This window comes from Trichosurus vulpecula, chromosome 8, assembly GCF_011100635.1.
Source record: "Trichosurus vulpecula isolate mTriVul1 chromosome 8, mTriVul1.pri, whole genome shotgun sequence".
NCBI lineage: Eukaryota > Metazoa > Chordata > Mammalia > Diprotodontia > Phalangeridae > Trichosurus > Trichosurus vulpecula.
The window spans coordinates 199,249,634-199,269,849 of NC_050580.1; the positions used below are offsets into that span (position 1 = coordinate 199,249,634).

At 41.2% G+C, this 20,216-nt stretch overlaps 1 protein-coding gene across 1 annotated transcript; it reads left to right on the forward strand.

Annotated features, from left to right (window-relative positions):
* The first annotated feature begins 2,075 nt into the window (after positions 1-2,075).
* On the forward strand, positions 2,076-19,797 carry EIF3J (eukaryotic translation initiation factor 3 subunit J). Its single transcript, XM_036736452.1, has 8 exons — positions 2,076-2,218; positions 2,330-2,427; positions 12,863-12,917; positions 13,339-13,430; positions 14,400-14,514; positions 17,101-17,262; positions 17,889-17,962; positions 18,717-19,797. The coding sequence occupies exons 1-8, from the start codon at positions 2,185-2,187 to the stop codon at positions 18,846-18,848; spliced, it is 762 nt and encodes a 253-aa protein (XP_036592347.1). The 5' UTR covers positions 2,076-2,184; the 3' UTR covers positions 18,849-19,797.
* Positions 19,798-20,216: the final 419 nt, after the last annotated feature.

Here is a 20,216-nt window from a genome sequence, read left to right on the forward strand (position 1 = left end):
AATTCTAGACCTATGATCCTACGACCGCGAGTCAGAAGACCTAGGTTTTCTCTCCCTGCTCTTCTCGCCAGCCACGTTCCGCCCCACCTTTCCCCAACCCCGGATGTAAGACTTAGGATAAGCACATCTCCTCCTCTCTCTGGGCCTCAGTTTCCTCCTCTGTAAAACGAGAAGGGGCAGGGCAGCACACTCCGAAGATTCCAATTTATGACCCTGCGCGGGTCCCCATTGTGACCGCGCGCAGGGGCCCCCGCTGGGGAGCTGGGGGAGACTCGGTCCGACTCGCGACCGGTTTGCCCGAGAGTAGCACAGGGGCCCGGCCCGAGAGGTGCCGGTGCTCCTGCCACCCCTTCTTTGCCTCCATTTACCTCTGGGGAAAAGGAGGGCTCTCTCTCTATTCCCGCCTGGGATCCGTGGGAAGGAAGCGAGTCTAGGAGCAAGGAGGAAGGTGAGGGACAGAAGCGCGGGGATGACTGGCAGGTGGGAGTGCAGTCCTGGGGCTCCGGACGTTTACACCTCCGCCCCTCGGGCTGCCTCGGACACCGCGCGCGTGTGCGAATACCTGAAGGGGCGGGCAGTGTCCTGGTGACGCGTGTGCGACAAGTGTGTCTGTGTGTGTGTGTAAGGGCAAAGAGGTCCCTGGTGATTCGTGTGCGACAAGCGTGTGTGTGAAAAGAGGATATGTTGTGTTTGTGTGTATATGAGCAAGGAGTTCGCTGGTGCCATTTGTTCTACAAGTTTGAAAAAGAGGTGTATGGGTGTGTGTGTGTGTGTGTGTGTGTGTGTGTGTGTGGACAAGGAGTTCCTTGGTGATGCATGTGAGCGTGTGTGTGTGTGTGTGTGTGTGTGTATAACGGTGCGTGAAGGGGCGGGGAGTTCCCTTATGACCCGGTTTGAGAAAAGGTGTATCAAAAGAGAGAATGTGTATGAGGGACAGAGAAGGACATTTCTCGTGAAGAGGAAGAGTGTGAGAAAGGTTTGGGGGGGGGGGTGAGGTGGGGTCACCGTGACTCTGTGTGCTAGGGACCTCTCCTTGACTTGTGTGAAAAAGGAGTGTCCCAGGAAGAGGAAACCTGCGAATGAGGAAGGGGCGCGTTTCCTGAGACAGTGTGTGTAAGAAGCGAGGTGTAGAAGGACAAGGGAGAGGGAGAATAGTCGTACACGTTACCGAGAAACTCCTTGTGCTCACACACACCCCTATGCACCCTTTTTTCAAACTTGTAGAAGTATCACTGGTGAACTCCTTGCCCCAGCACACAAACACAACACACCCTTTTCATACACACACACATACGCGTGCGCGCGTGTCACACACGAATCGTGCACGTGTAGGAAAGAGGGAGTTTGAAAGAGTGCTTGCTACGTAAGGGCTTGTGGGGTATGAACATTTATTGCTAGTGTGTGTACATGGTGCGACAGGCTTCTCCCGTGATGAGGCTGTGTGTGAAAGGGATGGCTGTCGGTCCTCCTTGACGTGGCTCTGTGTGTGTGTGTGTGTGTGTGCATGTAGAAGGGGTGGGGGTGGGGACTGAGGTGGCTTTCCTCCAGGCAAGGCAGCGCGTGTGTAGAAAAGAGGTGTTTATGAAGAGGGCACGTGTGCAAGGGACGTGACAGTGTGTAGGGGGGAGGGTGTATTTCCTCCTTGACAAGGATGTGTGTGTGTGTGTGTGTGTGTGACCAGAGCGGGTGTGGGAAAGCGGTGCTTCTTGTGTAGAGGGGTGCTTGTGATGTAAGGGCCATGTGAGCAAGAGGCGTTCCTCGAAGTAGGATTTGTGCGTGTGCAATTGAGAAAGGGGCTTTCCCAGTGATTGTGTGTGTGTACGTGTACGTGTGTATGTGTGTGTGTAAGGGTAGTGTCTTGGCCCCTCTCCCAGTAGCCAGTCAGTTGCTCCACCTGGCCCACCTGAAGCCCCGCCTCCTCCGCCCTCTTCTTTCGTACGGCCTGGTCCCGCCCTCTCCCCGCCCGGAGGGAGGCGGAGCTCAGTCCGCTCGGCGCGCCTAATTCCCGCGGCTTGTGAGAGGCGGGGCCTCGGGCGGGGTCTTGGGCCTGGGCCTGACGCTCCGCCGCCGTCCCGGCGTGCCCCGCGTTGGCCAGCGAGAAGCTATTCGGTGACTCACCACCCGCCCTCTCGCGCTCTCCTTCTCCCTTCTCTCGCTCTCGCACTCACACACACCCGGCCCGAGATGGCGGCGGCGGCGGGGGACTCGGACTCCTGGGGTAAGGGGACGTGCCGGGGATGGAGTGGAGTGGGGGGAGGGGTGGCTCTGTGTCTTTTGCCCGTACGCGACTAGTGCCTAACGTGGCTCTCTCTCTCCCTCCCTTCCGTAGACGCGGACACGTTCTCGGTGGAGGAGCCGGTGCGGAAGGCGGGGGGCGCGGCCGGCGGGGACCGCTGGGAGGGCGAGGATGAGGATGACGACGTCAAGGTGGGCACGAGGCCGGACCGGGACTGGCGGAGGGAGCGGTGGAGGGAAGAGGGAGAGGAAAGGTGTGCGATGGCGGCCGGGGCGGGGGCGCGGGGGGGAGCCCCGTCCCTTTGGGCCCGGAGTTCCGATCCCGGCCTGCGACCAGGGCGGGCCGTCGTTTCCGGGTAGTGGTGCCTTTGCCTCCCCAGGCCCCCACTCCGGGCCGGGGCGCGCCATCCCGTCCGTCCTTCCCCCTCCCACCCCCGGATACCCGGGCCAGAGACACGCGGCCGCGGCCTGCTCTGTTTAGCCCTCTGCTCCGGGACGGCTGCGGCCCGACCCCATTTCACCGAGTGCCCTTCATACCAGGCCGGGGGAGTCCGTCGCCCGCCAAGTAGCTAGTCGAGGTGACTGACTACCCGGTCAGCCCGGCCCGCAGGTCTGCTCCCAGATGACTTTCCGGAAAGGGGGGTTGGTTGGAAGGTTGAGGCCCAGGGCATGTTCCATCTGGGAATCCTGGGGAAGAGTCTTCACCTGACCTCTTTCTACACAGTCGCGGTCATTAGTAGTAACTCACTTCAAGGGCCCCGAAGTTTCCAGTCTTGTAGGTAGGCGTATGTGATTGGCAGCAGATTCTAAGGAGCAGCTGATAGGATCGATGAATTTACATATGTGAAGTTATTTTGAGAGATCAGCTTCAGTCTCTTATCAAACCATTTACCAGAGCTATTTAGAAACAAAAATGAAGACCTCGGCTTCTCTCTTCTCCAGCGAAGGAATTAAGCAATGAAATATACAAGCAGCTGGAAGAAGTAATAAGGGCCCTGAGCAGTTCACGCAGGCAACGTGAGAAATGGAGAGTTGGCAGGAGGGCTTATTTATGATACCCATGAAAAACACAAAAACCCAGATGGAATGAAAACATGTAATATTTGGATATTGGAGCGGTGAAAGGGCAGTGAGGACTCCTTTCTAGGTGATGAAGCTAAATTTGAGTTTATTTCATCTTTTCCCACCAGAATTGATTCATCCTTACTGTGGCCAAGTGGCCAAACACACTTTAACATACTGTAAAACGTGTATCTTTTACTATTCTTTAACTCTGGGCAATGTCTGTTGCAATTTAGAAAAAAAATTTAGCAGTGGAAGTGAGGCAAGGTTAACAAAAGGAAGAATTAGAGGAAAAGTTAAAAGAATTTTAAGAATGATGGGAAGAAAAGAACTAGAAGTAAACAAAATGGTGCTGTGTACTTTAACTAGCTTTTGGTTTTTTCCCCACTTGCTAAACCCACTTAGGTAAAAATAAAAGTTTTTTAAACTGACCAGAGAATTGATGTAGGACTTATTTTTTAACCATATGACTGTCATTGAAAGGCAGTGATAGAATAGTGTTGGACTTTCTAGTTAGACCAGGGTTCAAAGCCCTCCTGTCATGGGCAAGTCATCCTCTTAAGACTATAAATTATACATGAATTGCGTTGGTGGAGGACGTTCCCACACATGTTGAAGAAATTGTAGCCCCTTGATGCAATGTTGAAATGACATTTGGGTTTTGTTAACCTTTATAGAAATGTTTTTATATTCTGGTGTGTAGTCTTAAAACAAGTATACTATTGATTCTACTGCATTATAAAGATTCCTTGAATGTCTTCCATGGAGTACTTAGGGTTAGTTGTCTCTTCATCTTAATTCACTTTCAGCATCAAAACAAAAAGCCTAGATTGAGCGAAGTTGTAAACCAATATAGAACCCGCTTTCATTTAGTTAGCAATTATTTGTTTCTAGTTAATGTAATGTACTTTAGTGCTCTAAGCAGGACTTAGCACATTTGCTTTGATTTTGGAGCCTTTCCAAAAATGTAGGAGCCAGATGAATTTGTCATCTTTCAAAGAACAAAAAGGGGAGAGGGGTGTAGGGGCAACATATTGCCATTGGGCTTTAGAGCTTAGTCTCAAATCAGGGTTATTGGGGTCATATAGAAGGGTCTTAATGGAGCCTCTGAAAACAATTAAGGGAGGAACTTACCACATGTTAATTCTTGGGACCCTAATGACTGTCAGATATGCAGTCTTCCCCACATAGCACTCCCCCAAATGTGTACTAGCAGTTGGACCCCAAACTAAGAAGTTTGTGGTATGGTAGTGATTGAGAATCTCAAAGAGCCTCCATGCTGCTCCTATTGCTCTCTGAGCTGAATTATCCAGTAGTGGGGACCACTTTTCAAGTTACTATTATAGTAAAATATAAATATTCATGAGGAGAGTTTGGGGGTTTTATAGTTTGGTTGATTGTGGTTGACCCAAAATGTTAAATACTTTTGACAGCCTAGCTCACAAAATTTGTCAAGTTCTCCTTTAGAGTATCTAGGACTTTTGGAGGATGCAGTATTGGTCTGATCGTAGTTTCTATTAAGTGCAGATTTTATGTTCTAACTGAAAGTATTACAGGTTGTCATTTGTATTGAACTCTTGCTTATTCAGAAAATGTTGAAAAATTAAAGGTTATTGATAACACCAAAGTAGAGTTGAAGATTGTCAGTTAATTGGTCCTGCTGACACCAAGTTGCTGAGGTACAATGTTAGTCTTTGACCAGTGTCAGTGTCATGCTAGCTAACTGAGTGGGATAGATGTAAAACTTAGAAGATGCAAAGCCTGAATTTCTGGTGAAATGGGCCTCCAAGCCAAAATCTGTAGTAGAACTGGAACCATTTCTTCATGAACTAGGGTTTAACCGTATAGATTTATGTGGGGTTTTAAATGTCACTTTGTAACATCCTGAGAAAGGCAGCTGGGGGATTTGTAGGTAGTACTATACTCTCAGCTTTCACAGCAGACGCTGAATTATATTAGTTATTCTTGTCTTTTCTAAAACCTGTTCTGCAGCTGACTGCTTTGTATACTTATGTGGAATTCTGCCTCACAAAGAGAAAGCTTGTGGTCCTTCATAAGTAAAAACAAACGTTTATGCTAAATTTTTGGTGCATTGATGCCTGCTCTGGGCTTTACTGGCCAGGTAGAAAGCACCATATTCCATCTTCTGATGGCAAGGGAGAAAAATGGAGGTGGAATTCTTAGGTTACCATATGTCATAGAGATATCAACATTTCTTGGGGCTACCTGGATGGGTGGGCTGGCTGATAGGGTGAGTATGATGACAGTTGCTTTATTCTTTTTTTTTTTTTGGAGGGGGGAAGGCAGAGCAATTGGGGTTAAGTGACTAGCCCAAGGTCACACAGCTAGTAAGTGTGTCAAGTGTCTGAGGCAGGATTCCATCTTCTTAATCAGCAAATTCATTGCCTGTTGAGTAGTAGGATTTTCCCACCAAGAAATTTGGTTTCCCACCATTAATTTAGGGAAACTTATCCACAGTGCATAGAACTGTTTCAAGCACTGTGCTTTTTTTTCCTTAACAAGATTTAAAGTGATGCTGAAGAATTGATGAGAGATTCTTTCTGCTTCTCCATCTTGAACTCTTTTCCTTGCTTTTGCGAATCAAGAACCTTGCTCCAGTTAGTCTGTAATTTTAAAGTTACCAGAATTAGAAACTTCTTCAAGGTTCTAAAGCAGTAATCTAAAGAAAGTGGGATGTGTTTCAGAGAAATGTGAGATTACCTGGAAATACTAGGGAGGTGGGCATTCTGCCAAGAGGCAGATCATTTCAGTGTATACTTCTAGCCATTTCCAAAGTAAATTTTTGTGGACTAGTATTTACCTATCTCTTTTTCAGTTGTGGCTTATACAAAGAGTTCACTTGTTTAATGTTCATAGACTTGATTTTTGATACTACTTAGCCAATGTAAGAAATATAAGCATTGGCCATTGTGGAACACTATGGAATCTTAGAGTTTAGTGAGCATTTTACATGTGAGAAAAGTTCCATATGTATTTGTTGAAATAAACAAGAGTAGAGTTTAATAAGGCAAATGCCCCTTTACCCCTTGGGTTCAGCATAGGTATAATTAATCCTGAGAATGTAAGTTTATAATAGGGAAAGAATCAGAAATTTGTTGTGAAATGAAGATGCTGATTTGGACTGGGCTGGAAAAGTAACTAAACTGCACATCCTTTGACCCAGCGATATGTCTACTGGGCTTGTACCCTTAAAGAAATCACAGAAGGAGGAAAGGGGCCCATGTGTACAAAATATGTTTGATGTGACAGAACTGGAAACTAAAAGGGTGTCCATCAGTTTGGGAATGGCTGAACAGATCATGATAGAAACATAATGGAATACTGTTGTGCAGTAAGAATTAAAAAGGGGATGATTTCAGAGAAACCTGGGGAGACTTGAATTCTGATGCAGAGTGAACTGAGCAGAACTAGGAGAACAATTTATACAGTACGATATTGCAAAAACAAACAACTCTAATGGACTTAAGATCTCTGATGAATTCAGTGACCAACCATGATTTCAGAGAACAAATGGGGAAGCATGCTACACCCTCTGGGAGAGGCAGAATGAGACATAGATTTTTGGATATGGACAGTGTGGGAATTTGTATTGCTTTACTATGCATATTTGTTACAGGAGTTTTGTATTTTTTCGTTGGAGGGCTGAGATGGGAGGGAGAGAAAATAAATACTTGTTCGTTGAAATAAAACTTTTTAAAGGGCGGGGTGGGATGGGGAATGAAGCTGCTGGTGAGGTCCAGGATTGTCCTGAACAGTCCCTTTTGGAAGACCTGCGGTATCCTGGAAAAGTTTTTTGGTGCTTCTCAAAGGTTTGGGTTCCCCTTAAGGCCCAAGGGAAAAGAGGGCAACCAATAAAGAAATGACTTATTCCAGTAGGAGCAAGAAAGAACATTTATCTGCTTACATGTGTTTGAATTTTTAAAAATCCTTTCAGGTACCTGCTGATTTAGTAAGATGGCAAGAGTGATTAAACCTTTTGTTGTGTTCAGAATTGGAGGGCCAACTTGGTCTCTGACCATCATCACTCTGTTCCTCTAATCCTTTAAACAGACTTCAGGCCACACTCTTGTAGAATGGCAGTGGTAGCCATGCTTACTGATGGTGGATGATATTATGACCTAAGCAGCGAATTTTGGACATACCACCAATCTAAGTATTTAAAAAGAATTGATGTTAGAACAGAAAATACAGAAGTGGGTCCTTTCGATGATTATGCACTGTGGAAATACAGAAATATAGAATAGTAAATGGAGGTAAGGCCCAGGGTTTGAGATGAATGATCTGCTGAGAAAGGAACCATGGTTTTCCAACCCCCAACCTAGGCACACATAGCTATAGTTGCCTAGATTGTGATTAGGAAAATTCCCTCTCTTCCCCCCTTTTATCTCTTTCCTTTTATCATGTTGAAACTACCATATGCATCCTCTGAGCTTTGTGCCCTCTGGCAGTGGGACTGGTGAGTAAAGAATCTAGTTCTTTTCCCCCTACCTCCCCTCCCTTTTAAAAATTTTGAGTGGAACAGTGAGTTGCACAGGATGAGCAGTCATGGATGGGTTTCAGTCTGTGTCATGGATCTCATTATGTTATCTTTCTCCAAAACTCTTCCCCTGTTTGAACTCTCATTTCTGTCCAAGATACTGCCATCCTTCTAGTTATCCAAGTTTGCAACCTCAGTATTATCTCCCACTCCTCACTTCCATTCATTCCATATATCCAAATATTTTCCAAATTTTGTCGTTTCTTTCTGCACAATATCTGACATCTGTCCTCTTTTTTTTCCAATTAAACAGCCACTACCCTACCGCATCTGCACTATTTCAATGTCATTCTCATTGGTCTCCCTGACTCAGAAGTGTCTATCCATACCAATCCTCTGCATGCCTGCCAAAGTACAGGTCTGACTTGTCACACATTCTTCTTCCTCCCTACCCTGGAACTCCATGGGCTCCCTCTTACCTCTGTGATAGAATATAAATTCCTGGTATTTAAAGCATAGACAGCCTGACCTCAGTCCACCTTTCTAGACTAGACAGGCAAATTGGCCTTCTAGTTACTCACACTCATAAAATTCAGATACCCAAATAATCTGTGATCTCATCCATTTGGGAGTTCGCTCCAGCAATACAGATAGCAGCCCATCCACGCCTGCCCATCCCTTGTAACTATTGTCTTTTTTCTACCAAAGTTTGCCATAAAGGATCCACTCAGTGCGTTGGAAGCCTTCCTCACTTGCAGTATCACACAAGTTGAACCACTCACTGTCCATCTATCAGCCTTTGCTCTTGTCACATGACCACCCTCATTTTCTCTTCCTTTCATACATTTGCTTGATGATGTCGTTTACTGCTTTTCTTTGGAGTTCCTTATTAGTTATATTTCTGGCCTGCTTACACCCACTATGGGCCTCTTCAATGTATGACATTCTTCACTTCTTCAGAGGCATGATGTTCCGTGTATCCCTTATATGGCAGTGCCAAAAATGTTAGTTTGGGCCTTTGCTTTCATGGGAATCTTAATGTCAGTAAAGGAACTTCACAATTTCCTGAAAGACTCCAGCCCAAGGTCTTTAAAGCATCTCTTCAGGTGCATGTTGAAATCTGGGAAATAGATATATGTTGTCCACTTAGTCTTGTGTGGTTGGACAGGCCGGAGGTTTTGCAGTATTCTAGGGGTTGACATGATCATCATAACCCCATCCTCAAATAGAAGTATCTGGAGGATGACCTTATCGACAGGGAATTCTTCTCCTCTGGATCTCCTCCATCCCAGTGGGAAACACATTTAGTGAGCGTGCATTTCTCTGTTCTATGTCTTGTGTAATGTTTAGTATCAGAGGGTCATTAAACAGGGTTATTTCTGTTGATAAAAGGTCTTTCAAAGGAGTCTTGAATGATAATGTTATGGATAGAAGACACTGTACTTTTTAACAGGAAAAGACTTATTTTTGATGTGGTGTGTACAACAGAACTGTTGACTTGCCAGAACTGAGATCAGCATTTATAAAAGCAGCCCCAAAAGATAAACCAATATTAAGTTAATTACTACAACAAGAGAACAAAAGTCAAGAAAGTGCTTTGGTCAGCAAACCGTGTATCAAAAGCAAATTGGAGTAGAATATAAACTTATCTGCAAGATCTTATGAAGGATGATCAGTTATAGCATTATCATTTCTCAAAACAGGTGTATGGTAGGATATCTAACTAAGCCAAGACATCCCATGAACTTTCAGGGATAAGCATGGAAGAATGACTTCAAACAGAAGAAAATGAAAAAGATGGGCAAAAACCATTTTTCTAAACTTTTCTCCCATCAAAGATAGTGTAACACCTCACTAGGCCCCTAATAATTATAGTACTTCAGGTGCTTAGAGATTGGTTGGTTGTGTTGAAGAGGACCAAAATGACAGAAGAGATAGAAATGGAGAACAAAGATAGGGAAAGTAGCCTCATTCGACCAATAAATATAGAGATCCATGTTAGAGGCAGTAACAATTGTGAGGACATTGAAGGACTGATTTATGAGGTACCTGAAGGAGAGGATGATACTATCTGTACTGTCTGTGCTGTTTACTGAGTGCTTCAAATTGGTGCCATGATACCAAGGGAAATTGAACTAATCTTAAAAATTAGTGGAAAATAGAGATTGCTGAATTAACATTTAGGTAAAGGGAGCAGAGATGTGGCTGAGAGTTAGGCACGGCTGTGATATAGGATTTCCTATTCAGAACTCTATGCTATGAACTCTCAGGTGAGCCCCATCCTGCCTGACTGTAAGCCTAAAAACACCGTGGGGGCCAGAGGAGTTGGAACAGAGCCTTTTTTTAAAATTTTTTTTCATTTATTTAATATATTTAGTTTTCAGCATTGATTTTCACAAGAGTTTGAATTACAAATTTTCTTCCCATTTCTACCCTCCCGCCCACTCCAAGATGGCGTATCCCTCCCTTCTGTCACCCCACTCCCCTCAAATCCCCTTTTCCCTTCCTTCTAGGGCAAGATAAATTTCTACACCCCATTGCCTGCGTATCTTATTTCCTAGTTTCATGCAAAAACTTTTTTTTTGTTTTTGAACATCTGTTTTTAAAACCTTGAGTTCCAAATTCTCTCCCTCCTTTCGTCCCCACTCACCCTCCCTAAGAAGGCAAGCAATTCAGCATAGGCCACGTGTGTATCATGTAAAACCCTGCCACGATACTCATGTTGTGAAAGACTAACTATATATTGCTCCTTCCTAACTTATCCCCCTTTATTGAATTTTCTCCCTTCACCTGGAACAGAGCCTTTTACTTTTCCCTTTGTCTAGTTGCTAGAGAGCTCATAGCAAAGCCAGGGGCCCCCAGTTAAGCCTCAAAACAGACATCATAGGTCTGTTTGCAGTGATTCTTCAAGAGGAACTTTGTGGCTATTCAGAATTCAGGTTGTTTAAAGTGTTGGAGAACTTCCATTTTGGATGGATGTAATGTATAGAAAGTTATCACCTTTTGAGTAAATGCAACTTCTTCATAATGATATTGCCTAAATCCATTGTGTAATTTGCTTAGCTAAGTTGTTTTGGTACTCATGAGACTGATTTGGACCCCATCAGAACTTGACTTTACCAAAGAGGTGAGGTGATGTAAAAGTTGATTGTTGTGAATAGTTCAGATAATGGCCAGTTAGTTTGCCTGGAGTCTGTTAGAACGATGACTTTTTTTTGTCACAAGGTGTGAAAGAGTTCTAAACTGAGTCTACCACAACTGAATGGCATCACCTCATAATCAGACTATTTGATCATCTAACTATAGGTTTTACTGAGAATTGAAAAAGCAGTCTGTCTTGTTTGGCTTGTTTTCCTAGAATGCATTTAGATTTTTAGTTGTATTATAAAATGAGAGGCTTGACGTCATTGTTGCAGCATATTACTTGTTTAAGCCTTTACCAGTAATTAACTAATTACACCTTTCATTCCTTGTCCTTCACCTTAACTTTATTAATCACTGTTTGCCCACCTTGAAGGTTGACGATTTACAGACTTGCCTCCCTACTTCATAGTCAGTAAATATTTATTAAAGCAGCTGGGGATACAAATGCAAAAAAGAAAATCTCTGTCCTCAAGGAGCATACAGTCTAATGGGGGAAGAGAAAAGAAAGCAGAAAAGTGATGATAGAGAATAGCATGATAAATGAAAGATTTCCAAAGGGAGTGTAGCCAGCTAAGACACAGGATGAGAAATAGGGTTTTGGAGTTCTTGGTTCAGGGCCAGAGTACTGATGATGTGTGAATACCAAGACTTGATTTCATTCTTCCAGGATAATGACGTTTCCAGTGATAAGATTTCTGGGAGTATGGGTGAGAGAAGTTCAAAAGGAAGAGTAGCCAGGTGGGAGATAGAGGTCTATGTTGTTGTTCAGTTGTTTTAGTCATGTCCTGGAGTCAAGGAGACTCACCTTCCTGAATTCAAATCTGGCCTTAGACACTTATTAGTTGACCCTGAGTAAGTCACTTAACCTTGTTTGCTTCAGTTCCTCATCTGTAAGATGAGCTGGAGAAGGAAATGGCAAATCCCTCCAGTATCTCTGCCAAGAAAGCACCAAATGAGATCACAAAGGGTCAGATATAAGTGAAAAATGACTGACCATCAGCTTCCAGACCTAGTGCTCTAGGTGTTCTATCTGCTTCCTCTAAGTACATAAGAGTATAAGTATACTCTTCAATCAGAGGGCACTGATGAGGTGTGACTGCTGAGGCTGATTAGATTCTTCTTGGATGATGATATTTCTCCATGATGAGATTGCTGTGGGCAAGTTGGAGGAATCAGAGACGTCCAGCTGGGTGGTGGGAAGAGAGATAATTCTACAGCTTTGCTCTCCAAGTTCTCTGTAGCAAGTTTCTTTGTTTTTTTAATTCTGCCAGATAACAATGCTATTTTTAGTTTTGGGATTGCTTAGTGACTATCCTGGGACTGGAGGTGACACATTCAAGGAGCCTTTCCAATGTTCTATACAGGTTTAGGAGTGTTTTTTTTTTTAATAATGAATAGCTTTTGGCATTATAATTGTGACCTTAAGTATTACTATCACTACTTGTTCAGCTTTAAGTATTCATTTTTAAATAGGTTAAATAATTCCAGTGGCTTGTAAAGCACGGTCTATTTTTTAATCAAATTGTATTATATAAAATGTCTCACCTTGAGAATTGCTGTAGCCAAAAATGTTACCACCGGCTGACCAACTTGGTGATGTTTCTTTGAGTTTAGGTAAGCTGGACTACAAATATAAAATATGGTAGTTGTCTAAGATTTGGAAATAACTTTAGGGACGGGGTGTGTATTGGTGTGTAGTTTGTATAATGGAATTTGGTCTGTTCTGCTATATAAATGTCAAATATTATTTTCTTTAAGTGGAAAGGTTCATAATTGATCTTCAGAATATTGAGAGATAGGCAGGTTGTCCAAATTCTTAAGATTTAAGACCTATTGTGAATCAATTCAAGAGACAGACTATTAACTTTGGCTTGATTGTCTCGTCAGCTTAATAATTCAGCTAATGCAGGTTTTTCTCTTTAGGAAAACTGGGATGATGATGATGAAGAAAAAAAAGAGGAGACAGAGGTAAAACCAGGTGAGCCATTGGGGCTCCCTTCCATTCTTGGTGAGGTGTCTTGGTGACCTTCCAGAGTATTTACTGGCTTATAGTAAAAGCATCCAATCGAAAACCTTAAAATTCAGAAACCAGCCACCTCTTGTGTGCTGCACCCCCCCCCCCCCCGGTCCATTTCCTCAGTATACTTTCTTGCTTATAATCTCATTTTCTCCAAATGCTTGATATTTGACCCTTTCAGGAAAATAAGTTTTTCCATGTTCCCATATAGCACAAAGTCATCCTTATGGACTTTGAGAGGGTTTTGGTTTTAGGCTCTTTATCTTGTGTGGTGCCCAATGTGGGTTCCGCTTTTATAAGATGAAAAGCTGTAGCATTATGATGCCATGGTATGCATTTAAAACAAAAGAGTTGTCTGATTGTGAAAGTTCTGTGTTTTTAGAAACAAAAGTTTCAGAAAAGAAGAAAATAGCAGAAAAAATCAAAGAGAAAGAACGGCAACAGAAGAAAAGACAAGAAGAAATTAAGAAAAGGGTAAGTACTGATTTTCTAGAGCAAAAAGTTTCATATCAGTTCAAATAACGTCTAGTGGAAATGTCAGGAAAACACAGAACCCTTCATTTAAAATTGATCCTTTAGGAGGTAGGTTTGCTTGAATTTAGTTTTCAGTTCTGGAAAAACACAGAATTAAACATTTTCACGGACCTGCTGGAACAGTCATGACTAACTATTCAGTGGTCTCTGCCATTGTCTGCAGTTCTAGCATTTATTGTTCATTATCTGCATTGTGCTTGCTGAGTGAAATGTAAAAGGCACCCATTTCTGTGACATATAGACATTGATGTATTTTATTCTTTGGTCATTGGAGATGGTGTTAGAAATATTTCAGAAATGCTTTTGGACAATTTATCTCTATGTAAATGTAATTATACATAAAATTATAACATCCCAGGGAATAGAATCAAGTAATTCAGGGTATAATGTAAAGCATTCCTGTTACATTGGCCCCTTTATTTGGTCAGAATAAATTTGTGATATTTTGGCATTTTATTTGTTGTCTCCATCACAGTACATGCCAAAGGAACTTTAACCAGATTATATTAAGTTTGTTAAATTAGGATAAGATACTCTCACTTCTGATGATGAGTGATTACAAAAAATAGCTGAAAATCCCTAAAGGGTGTTGTGGAGGCAGGATTGTCCCTCTTTCTGGATACTACATATGCGTAGCCTATCTATTAGAGATCTATGTCAACATGGATACCTTTTACATTCCACTCAGCCAGACAGTATAAAGGACCACTTGGTGTCAAAACTATGGACATCATTAAATAATCAGGTTTTCTAATTTGCTTGTTTTCTCCATTAGTAACAAAATGTTGCAGTTGTACTTCTAGGGCATTTTTCTTTAGTGCTGTAAATCACAGATGCATAGATATCCATGAAAGATATGAATGAACTCCTTTCTCTTAAACAATATTTTCATACCTGTCTGCGTTATAGTTGGAAGAGCCTGAAGAATCTAAAGAGCTTACACCAGAAGAACAATTAGCAGATAAACTACGGCTAAAGAAATTACAGGAAGAGGCGGACCTTGAATTAGCAAAAGAAACGTTTGGTAAGCTGATTGCACACACCTGCATGTTATCAGACCAGATCTGTATGAAAACACTAGCATTTACACAATGATATTGGGAAGCATTCCTTTCTCTGGAGATCTGAGTCTAGTTTATTTAAATATTAGCCAAAGTATTGGCCTACTTTGAGATCTCTTAGATTTAGTGCTTTAGATGAATAATCTAGTTTCAAATTAACTATGCTTTGGGCACCAAATGAAAGAATATTAAATAAAAAGGATCATTGGATTGAAATGCAGTAATTTGTATGCTTTGATCACATTTGTGTGCAGTTGTTTAAAAGTTGTAGGTGTACGAAATGGAAGGTATGTTGCTTTAAAGTCTTAAATAATAAGCTGGCAATAAGCCTGTCTGTTCTGTTGTCTTTGCTAGGAAAGAAGATACATGAATGTCTATTAGTTCAAGGGATTTCTCTCTGTCCTTCCCTGCTACCAACTCTGTTTCCTCCTTTTACCACCGTGCTTTTGGTAGGGGAAGAAATGTTCAAATCTATTTGGCACAGATGTGACTGTAGCCATAATCCAGGAGTCTGTTGAAAGACTGCTCCTCATGTTCCTTTGCTATACCAGAAACTAACTATAAGGGAAATTGATGTACAGGTAGAACAAGACTAGCAGCTACAGAGTGAGCTATGGACCTCATTTCTCACAAAGATCAGTGGGCAAGGTTTCACCACCTGTACACTTGATTTAAGAGTCTCAATTGGTTCTGTAAAACATTCCAGAACTGAAGTCATTTACCTCTTGAAAGCTGCCCTTCCTCCAAACTTTCTGGTTTCTGCTGATGATTCCACTATACAAAATAAAGGAACCATTCTTTAGACCTTCCTCTTCCACCTTCCATATCTAATCAGTTGCCATGTTCTTCTACTACTGTGTCTCATTTGCATAGTACTTTCCATTTATTTTGCCACCAATCTTAGTTCAAACTTTCATCTGTTTCTTGGACAATGTAAAACCCAACTTGTCTCTTTTATGATGTCACCTTTTTTTTTTTTACAATTTAATTCTGAATTTACATTTCCATTCTTATTTTATATTCTTCTTCAAACATTTTCATCCAAATTAGATTTCTAACCTAATATCCTGATCTTTCATGCCTGGAACACATCCCTTCCTAATCTCTCCTTGTTGAAACTTGAGGGACCATTTATTTCATGAAACCTTTCTTGATAACACCAGAAATTGAGTATTCCTTTCTGAACCTCTTCTTATCACATTTGATTTGTTTTACAGTAATTTGTATTTATGTCTTACTACGTCCTCTTACTGAACTGTAAGAGTCTTGAAGACAAAATTCTTGTTCATCTTTGTCTCTCTAGGCAGTACTTATAAATGGTTGCTGAGTTAATTTGAAACTCCACACCTTGTGGGTGGGATGAGGTGTCTTTTAGGTACATTGTTACCCTTCTTGTTTCCCTTATTATTTTTCCCCTGTTCTTCAGATGTGTTAGCTCAAGGCTAGTGCTGAATTTTGAGTCAGAAAAGTTGAGGTCAAATCCAGGTTTGATAAGTTCTAAGACTGTGGCATTCAAGTGACTTTACCTCTCTCTCATGGCCTCAGTTTTTTTCATTTGTAAAATGAGGGGGATGGAATAAAATGTTCTGTAAATGTTCCCTTCCAACTCCTGAATGCTGTAACACCATGAATGATGCAAAGGGGACTGATGAGTCAGTCACTATTCTTTTTTCCATGGAAAATGCTTTGGATAATTGTGAACTCTTAACAATCCCAACTGAATTATTATGGATATTCTTGTAAACCAGTGGTGTCAACCTCAAATAGAAATGGCCATTAAACCATCCCTGTGGGCTGCATATTGAGTTAGAAAACTACACATTAACATTATCTATGTTTGATTTCATTTTTTATTTTGTTAGAGATTTTCCAATTACTTTTTATTCTAGTTTAGGACATTTCAGAAATATAAGGCCCCATTTGACACCTCTGCTGTAACCGTGGTGTAGGCTGGTAGCTTTAAGTCACGATCTAATTATAGGGGTATAGCATTATCTTAGAGAAGATTGTTTTATAGAAGTTTGAGAAGTTTCATGGTTTAAATTAATTGCTGATTTTTTGGGGGGAGGAAAGTGCAGTTAAAAGGCAAAAAAAATCCCACACTAAATACAGTGTTTTAGGGAGGAAAGGTAGAGATAGTGGGAAAGAAGCACTTAGTGTAGCAGTCAGAAGTGATTTTACTATTTACCATTATGTTACTTCACTTGAAATTTCACTTTTTGTGAAAGCTTTGTAAATTGTAGCTTATGGTCATAATTACAAATTATAATTTGTGTCATTTCATACAGTCTTAATTTTAAATTAAAAAGCTATGGCATACCCTGCATACTCAGTTTTCCATTTTTAACCTGTTTAGCTTTTAGAGTTAGGTTTCTGTTTTCAGAAAACTATTCTTTGCTTTACTGTTTTTTTTAACTCCCCTTTTTACCTTGGGCTGCATGTACTCGGTCAATGTGAATAAACCTTTCCCTCTAATTTGGAATTTGGGCAACTAGGAAGCTTTTTCTGACAGCTCCTCAACTAGCATTTTCACTTATTTTCTCTTACAGGTGTTAATAACACAATCTGTGGTATAGATGCCATGAACCCCTCTTCAAGAGATGACTTCACAGAGTTTGGCAAGTTACTAAAAGATAAAATTACACAGTATGAAAAATCTCTGTATTATGCCAGTTTCTTGGAAGCATTAGTTCGAGATGTGTGTATTTCATGTAAGTAACAGTTTTGGCTCTTTAAAAAATGGTTTTAATTCAAAACCGTAGTGGTGCGAGAATACAGAAGTGATTTTGATGACTTAAAACTAACTCGGTTAGGGTTTATTTTAGGAATCTTTTACAAACACAGCCAGGAGCAACAGGTGGTTATGCTTGTGGCATGTTGCTGAGGTCAGCTTGTTAATATGTTTTACAGTGGCTTCCTGAAAAGAAATCTTGGTGTCATAGTAGCTAATAAAACATTATGTTTGTTGTTTTTTATATAATTGTGCTTCTTATGTTGACTTCTGAGAGAAGAAAAGATGATGAATAAGAGTCAATGTTTTAAAAACAAACTTTTAGATACAGATCTTTCTCTAATGCTTCTGGAAGAAGCCTAGAAGACATTATTAGACTCAGACACTGGTTTCTGGATCACTTATTTGCTATTGTGTCCTGTTTGATCTTGCTAATTATTTTTTTTCTCCCTTAAACAATAGTAAAAGAAAATCCTTGTAAATCAAGGAAAACAAATTCTCAAATTGGCCATATCCAAAAATTTATGTCTCATTCTGTGTATCTTGATGTTTCTTGTTCAAATCTTTCATCTTTGCAAACTAAAGTTTCCTTCTTTCTTTTTTAAGTGGAAATTGATGACTTGAAAAAGATTACCAATTCATTGACAGTGCTATGCAGTGAAAAACAGAAACAAGAAAAGGTAAGTCAAAAGATAGCTGTATTTTCTTGTATAGCAGTTGAATTCTTATATGCTTAAAGATTTCAGAAAAAAAAAGTAAAAGATGGGTAGCTGATTCCCTTTTTTTTGGAGGAGGGGGGAAGGCAGGGCAATTGGGGTTAAGTGACTTGCCCAAGGTCACACAGCTAGTAAGTATGTCAAGTGATTTGAACTCGGGTCCTCCTGACTCAGGGCTGGTGTTCTACTCACTGCGCCACCTAACTGCTCCTGATTCACTTTCAAAAAAGAAACCCTAAATTGAAAAGATGTGCTCTCTCTGTTTATTACAGTGGTATGAAATCTCACCTACATAAGAAGTGGGGAGAAAATAGTTTACAGTTGTAGCTTAATACTGTACCTGGCCAGAAATTGCTTCTCCGTATGTTCAAATACCCTGATGGTGTCCTACTTTAACAGAACTCTAGTTCCAAGCAAAAACACATGTACTTACCTGGCATCTGACTAAATGCCTCCATTCCAGTACAGATTGTGCGTATTTCAGGGGTCTTAATAGAGACTGCCCTAATTTGAAGTTTGGCAGCTGGCATTCTTCTGTGAGCTGGAATAGTTATAGGGTTTGAGGTACCTAAGTGCATTTTGTTAGGTAGGTAATTATGTGGGCAGTGGCTCAAAGTCAGATTCCCCTGACACCTGAGGCATAGGTGTGTAGAAACTGCCTCAGAGTGGATTCTTATAAAACAAATACTGAGTTAATTGAATTCTCTCTCATCTTCAGCAAAGCAAAGCCAAGAAGAAGAAGAAAGGTGTGGTTCCTGGAGGAGGGTTAAAGGCTACAATGAAAGATGATCTTGCAGACTACGGTGGCTATGACGGAGGATACGTGCAAGACTTTGAAGACTTCATGTGACATTTCATCTTCTCCCCATTGTCTTCTTCTGTTGCCCACAGTCCCTTCAACATGTAGCACAACTTCCTTTCCTTTCAGTTCTGCCAAATGCTACAATCAAAAGTGCAGTATCTTTGTGCTGGTTACTTAACCCCTTGACACTTAGGTGCTAATGCAATGGGGAACTTGGTTCTTGTTGCCAAGGGGTTAAAATCGGGAAACTTGGTTGCTACTAAATCACAGTAAAAGAAATCCTAATAATGTTGTCATTGTTGCTATCTGGTTCCAGGGCAGCAGAGTCACTAAATTGGAAACAATAGTTGCAACGTGACAAAAAAATGTAGTATTTACCAGCACCATTCAATAATACAGCCTTAACCATACCTCCTTGAACTACTTCATATCTTGTCAACAAAAGCAGTTTGCAACAAGGGCATATGGGTGTGCACCTAGTATTAAAATTGCTTTGTCTTAAGGTAGAGCGTGAGGATTTTAAATACATTGCAGAGAAGACTGCTTATTTCAGAGTAAGGATACTGTGCCTCAAATGGCTACTAGTTTGACATTTTAAAAAATTAAATGACCAAAAACCACCAACCTTGAAGCCGCAGAGGTAATGTCTCCATTATTGCATTCGACAAAATCCAACTTGTGGTATTTCGAGTGTATAAACAGTCTAGTTTATATTTACCGGAATATTTCTACTGATGCAGCTCTTAAAGAGGGGGGAAATTCTTGACCTGTTTTATCTGCCTGATTTTAAAATGTCTGAGAAACAAAAACTTCTTTTGTTCTCCTAGGCTGAAACAACAACTCTGACAGGGTTTTTGGCATTTCCTTTCCTTTCCAAACATGCTTAGCAAACTGCAACAGTTACTACAGTTTGGTAAATTGTTATGTTAACAATTATGACATCTGCAATGTTTTATAAAGCAACTAATTTAATAAAATCACTATTGTGAGGACTTCATTTTCTGTGTGAGCTCCCAGGAAAGACTTAACTGTCCTGATGCTTACTTGATTTTTCAACCTAAGTTTACCTTTGATTGAAGAAAATCTATCAAGTGGAGAGGATGGAACAGATTTCTCTTCTGTAGTTACAGAAGCCCAACAAAGATTTGTTTGTTGCTGCTTTATGAGAGGGACTCACATTGTTAAGGAGTCAAGCCATTATTGTGATAATGAAACTCTAAAGTTGTGGGGTACTTATTACTCTGACATGTTGGAGGTTTTAAATGCTTAAATACTCTACTATTTTTAAGAAGCATTCTTTCACAGAGCCCTTAAATTTGAAGCTCTCAGCAGCTTTACAGGGATGATTTAAGTGTATAAATGCCTATGAACACATATGATAGAAGCTTAACTTTCACATTTTTTTTCTATAGCCAT

Excerpts from the sequence above, each read along its gene's own strand:
- EIF3J (XM_036736452.1), top strand. The coding sequence starts at position 2,185 with ATGGCGGCGGCGGCGGGGGACTCGGACTCCTGGG. Across the intron at positions 2,219-2,329 it reads GGGGGACTCGGACTCCTGGG|ACGCGGACACGTTCTCGGTG; the intron begins GTAAGGGGACGT and ends TCCCTTCCGTAG. Across the intron at positions 17,963-18,716 it reads AAAAACAGAAACAAGAAAAG|CAAAGCAAAGCCAAGAAGAA; the intron begins GTAAGTCAAAAG and ends TCTCATCTTCAG.